We start from the raw sequence: 5,604 nt of genomic DNA, 5'->3' as shown, positions 1-5,604 counted from the left end.
TATGTAGGATTTATAATCAAAACACCTCTGGGGTCATTTATGACCCCGAGAGGATCCATGAGAAACTCAACATTATAATGTCCATTGTTGTTGTAATTTTCAAACTCTGTTTTTTGTATTTTGTGTCTTTGGGCAGACCATGGTCAGCAGACCTAAAGTATTCACAATATAAACATTTATAGTATTAAAATATAATATATTATAATAAATAAATAGGGCACCCCTGCGATAGCCAACGAAGCATATTGTGAGGGCACCCAGGTAGCATTTCCTCTGTTATTGCTCCATATTTGTTGATATCATGGCACAGTGGTCCTAGACACATGATGAGAATATGAAATAGACGTCATCCTGATGAACAAAGAGGGAGGAAACAAGTCATCAGTGTAGAAATCAATGGCGTTTTTAGAATTTTCCTTATTTTATGGCTATACAAAGGCTGAAGCATCAGTTGAATCATTTCTTTGCTCTAACATATGTGGAAGACACCTTTTCACAGCTACAATGTCCAGAAAAAGTTTCAGAGAAATTTTGAGTGTGCATAAGGTTATATGTTTGAGACATGGTTTTGTCTATGTAAATTACCATATTCTCTGATCTTGTGATTTCATGAACCCAGAAATGTTGAGTATCCTAAAGTTTTATTGCAGAAATGTCATCTATGGGCCTAATGGATAGAATTTAGCTTGGTTTCTCAAAGTTTCACTTTGAGCAATTTCCATAATTAGCATAAATATACTGTATTATTATGGTGAGACTACTACAAGTGAATAGGCTAAAAAATGTAAATGATAGATATCACCATGAAACTTTCTCAGTTGATTACTGATGATGAGAGAAGAAAAAAATGTATTGGATGTTTTTTGTATTTTGATGTTTACATATGCAAATGAGGGTATACATCATATTTAGCATATACGTATGTAAGTTTGACTATTTTTTAGCAAAACAATAAAATGTTGAAATTCACATTTTTTTGCTTTAGATGAGGGACAAGTATGTGCAAGATGTAAATAAATTTGAATGAACCCCAAAAAATAATTTATATAGTGGTATTTCTATATAAACTCCTTGGGGTCATAAATGACCCCGCTCGGTCAGATTAGTCGCAAAAACAGGCCGGTCGCTTGAGGGTTAAACAAATTACAGAGCAACGTACAGTTAATCATAGTCGTTGGTTACATTTCAGATACATCAGATGATCATAATTTCACATGAAGCCCAAAATCCTCATAGCATTGTCCGTTTTAAAAACTCATTTCATATTTTGAAAAAAGGGGCTTTTTTTCTTTTCTTTGTTACAGTCATATCAGTCACCAAATATATCCTTCCCTTTTGATGTACAGGGGTTGGACAAAATGATGGAAACACCTGTCATTTTTGAGTGGGAGGTAATGTCTGCATACCACCAAGAAGGATGAACCACATCCAACAGAATTAACTGTGGATGCAAGAGGCCATAATGTTTAAAAAAAAACAAAACAAAAAAAACATGGCCACGGCAGGGCCGCAAGAGGCCATAATGTTACCCATGATGTTGTGTGCAATGCAATTTGAGCAAAACTGTGCTCTTACCCTGCTAATTGAATATTCACACTTCACCTTACTGGTACAATGTGCAATTAATGAAGATTGGTCAACAGACTGGTCCACCTGAGTCATGAAACTTCCCACTCTAAAATGACAGGTGTTTCCATGATTTTTTTCCAACTCCTGTGTAATTCCATTGAGAAAATGCACCACACAAAAACATGGAAAGATTTTAGATTTGCTGCTCAATCACATACTGCAAAACAAGAGCACCAAGGTGATTTCGTTGCACCGTTGGTTATAACTCGTATACATCATTACGGTTCACACAAGCACCCTGACTTGCAGGTCAACCACTGACTCCTGATTCCGCAATCACTAAAGCAGAAACAATAGAAAGTGCAACTTAAAGTTGTAATAAACCGTTCTGCACGGCTGATGTTACTTGTTCTTGATTTATATCTCACTCCAAACCCAGTATGCATTTTCCAGTGCATCAGTGTCTAGGACTCTTCTATAATCACTGTTGAACTGCTTTGCACATAGCTGGTGTGTTCGTGATCTTTTGATGTCGTTCCGCACCTCTGTGGCAATCACTAATCTCTCCAAACAAGGGTTTAGGGGTTGTAAGAAATGGGATGGGCAACCCAGTCTGAGATTTACCCACAACAATGACAGAACTTGGTTTGTTATATCATTTTCCACCCAGCTTTAAATATAGATTACAGCTAGAATTACCCATTTTAAAAACATAGTTCTCCATTTCAGAAATGTGCAAGAATGCCTCAGGTCATTGTTCCATCTCCAGTAAACAGAGACATTGCAAGAAATGGACAGGGTAAAGATCAAATGACAGCAGTACAGATTGTCATAGTGGGATAGACAGTTGCTCTTTTTGACAGATTACAAGACCAGTCATACCAATAACAGCAAGTGAATCCAGAACAAAACACAGAAGAAAATAATCGGTTCAAAATGTTTATTCATCAGATTGGCAACAGCCATCTTAAAATCAGTTTCTATTCCAGCCGGTTTCATTTTGTGTGCCCATTTAGGATTAGCCAAATAAAACAAAGTGACAGATTAATGATTAATCAAGCAGAACTAGGCAACCTTGGCGTGATGACTGCGTTTTTTTGTGGTTGCGATTTTTTTTGTTTTTAACATTTAGCTCTTGCCACCCAGGGTGTGCTTGTCGAAGAGGTACTCGGCCATCTTGTTGTTGGCAGAGTCCATCTTGGTGAGGTTGGTGACGTAATCTCCCAGCTTCTTGATGGCCTCCACCTGCTCGCCCAGGTAGTGAGTCTCCAGGAAGTCACAGAGCTGCGGAGTAGACACAAACGTAAAGCCCATAAGTATACACATTCAAGTCTAGACAGGTTTTCAGGGCATGATGTAGCTACTGTAGGCCACAGACACACACACACGCTTCATGGGGGTTTGAGCTGTGCACTAATCAACAGGAACAAAGCAGACACTTATGTGAGAAGACATTGTGGAACTTACATGTGGATCTCCTTTTTCGGACGAGATCTTGTGCAGGTCGAGGAGGGCCTGGTTGACGTTCTTCTCCAGCTGAAGAGCACACGTCATGGCCTCCAATCCACTGCCCCACTCATCCCGGTCTGGCTTCTGGAATGGTCATTAAAATAAACACAGGGTCAATGAAGGCCTTCACAGAGACAAATATTTACCCAAGTGCAGCCAATTTAAGCCAAACAACATTACACAATGTTCTAGTAGTGTTATTATCAATGATGCTGACCTTGATGTCCTGAAGGAAGATGCGCCCGCCCCTTTTATTCTGGAAGGCCAGCAGTTTATCAGCGTGCTCGCGCTCCTCGTCGCTGTTTTCTTTGAAGAAGTGGGCAAATCCAGGAAGTGCGACATCGTCACGGGCAAAATAATATGCCTGGAAGTAGAAAAAGGGCATTTCATGATACACTTCACGCCAAACACAAGTGTAGTATTGGAATCAGAAATTGGAACCCAATTAACATTCATTTTGTACAGAGATTTACTTGTGTTAACACCTGCCCGACGCCAAGACGCAAGCTCTTGTCTAGTCTACAGAATTTCATAAACAATGCACTGACTGCATACTTCGATTCATTGATCTATTATAAGGAGATGTTGCATCTGTTCGACTTACCATTGAGGTGTAGGTGTAGGAAGCAAAGAGCTCCATATTGATCATGCGGTTGATGGCTGCCTCGCAGTCGCGGTGGTAATTCTGGCGAATCTGAGAAGTCTCCATTTTGGCACTTTCCTTGTTTTCTTATCAAAATTATCCGTAGAAAAATATAGAATCTGTTACTAGTGTTACTAGTCTACTTTGTACAAAGTAAGCAATGCAGCGATGTCCAAGACGAAGGAAAGAAGCTCCGTTCAAACACTGTTGAAGCAAGAACTTCTTCTAGCGTCTACCACAAGACGATAATAAAATGGCAGCGCGCTGTGCTTATTTATTGTTCCAAATGCGCTGCGTCACTGGACACGACATCGGTGGGAGTGAGCCAATCAAGAACAGCCTTGGTAGTGAAGCAATGAAGAACTGGGTGGAAAGGCCAACTGTTTAGGTTGCTGACATGACATGATAAAACTCCAAATTGCGGCATCATAAAATGATCAGCAATATACACAGAAATGCTTCAGTAGGCTATCATGTAGACTAACTAGTTGCATCTTTTATGTAAAATGTTGCATCAATGTTGACTTTCCAAATGCTACTACTATTACTATGAATTCAGGTAAATTGGGCCACTTTTTCCATTATCTATTATGCAAAAAAAGTGGCCCAATTTGCCTGAATTCACCCTATACTTTTGTGCAGTGTAGGCCTACATTTAAAAATATTTGAAATGTGGGCACTTCACAGTTTTTCATTTTTAATGGTTATCCCTACTCTCTCTGTTTCACATTTCCGTGGACTGTGTGAACACATAACACGGTTGTCATCTAAGGTCAGACTGAATTCTTCTTTTTTAAATGACAATTTAGGAATTTGATTTGAATATTTTATTCCACTAACCAATATAATCATTTTAATTTACACTTGTTGATATGGTGTAGGGTGCAGAATAAGGTATGTGGGTCTAACATGGAAGGCCTATGGCATTTGGCAAAGAAACTTACAACTCTGTAACACACATATTTGTAGTATCTGTGTGTAAATCAAAACATCAAAAGGTGTGGATAAAACCAAAACATGAGGATACAACTCACTCAAGGACAAGGTCAACTACTTGTCACAGTTTAGACCAAATACACCCTTTGTTGTCCGTAAACAGCTATTTGTTCTCTAAGTAATGGCAGCGTACAGTCATACAACCATACCAAGGAACTTAGAAACTACAATTTAAACAGGCGTGTGCAATTTATTTGCCTGGACACAAATGCACACATTAAGCAGACTGTAAATCGTAGGCCTACATGCTTTCCAGCTCTTTCTAAATGTTACAAGTGACCTCAACAAGGTTCAGTGATAACAGTAGTAGCACTAAAAGATAACATACTACCGTAATTAACATATAATAATGCCATCCTGTTAGCACTTTAAACTCATTAGACACTGTGTAGCTGTCACACAGGCAACCTTTGAAGGCTGCACAGCGGTATGAACTGATGTGCCCCCTCTCTCCCTCCCTCCTCCCCCACACACTTCCTGTTTTTCCAATGGGAGCAAAGGATGACTGTTTATTTAGGAATGGTGACTGTGCACTTTGCCAAGGAGAGGCAGAATGAACTTCCACATTTTTCAAATGGAAAACCAGCTCCACATGACAGTGTTGACTCATGTTGTCTGAAATTGCTGTGTCACTGTGACTTAGCAGTCTGCCGCTTCTCCCTCCGCCATGTCCTTATCTGACTACAGGCCAACAGGCGGAGACTTGTTGTATGAGGCGTGACCCGTGGTTTATGGAGACAGATTTAAAAGATAGGAGTCACATAATGACTGTACTGTACTTTTTGGACAAATGCGTCCTTATACAAGTTTAATGGAATAAAATAGAATAGAATGGAATGAAATGGGTGTGGGGGGGAAATAATCCCAAAAAGGACCTATTACAAGTC

The 5,604-nt window shown here is 39.5% G+C and overlaps 1 protein-coding gene across 1 annotated transcript; it reads right to left on the bottom strand.

Annotated features, from left to right (window-relative positions):
* Positions 1-2,494: 2,494 nt before the first annotated feature.
* On the bottom strand, positions 2,495-3,978 carry zgc:173594 (uncharacterized protein LOC100126128 homolog). The gene is made up of 4 exons (XM_063190833.1): positions 3,683-3,978; positions 3,296-3,442; positions 3,037-3,162; positions 2,495-2,853 (listed from the first exon to the last, which is right to left on the bottom strand). The coding sequence occupies exons 1-4, from the start codon at positions 3,785-3,787 to the stop codon at positions 2,698-2,700; spliced, it is 534 nt and encodes a 177-aa protein (XP_063046903.1). The 5' UTR covers positions 3,788-3,978; the 3' UTR covers positions 2,495-2,697.
* Between the last annotated feature and the right edge of the window lie 1,626 nt (positions 3,979-5,604).

The sequence above is a fragment of the Engraulis encrasicolus genome, chromosome 2, assembly GCF_034702125.1.
Source record: "Engraulis encrasicolus isolate BLACKSEA-1 chromosome 2, IST_EnEncr_1.0, whole genome shotgun sequence".
Taxonomy (NCBI): Eukaryota; Metazoa; Chordata; class Actinopteri; order Clupeiformes; family Engraulidae; genus Engraulis; species Engraulis encrasicolus.
Note: the sequence above shows the minus strand (reverse complement) of the source record. Positions and strands in the feature narration are given on the sequence as shown.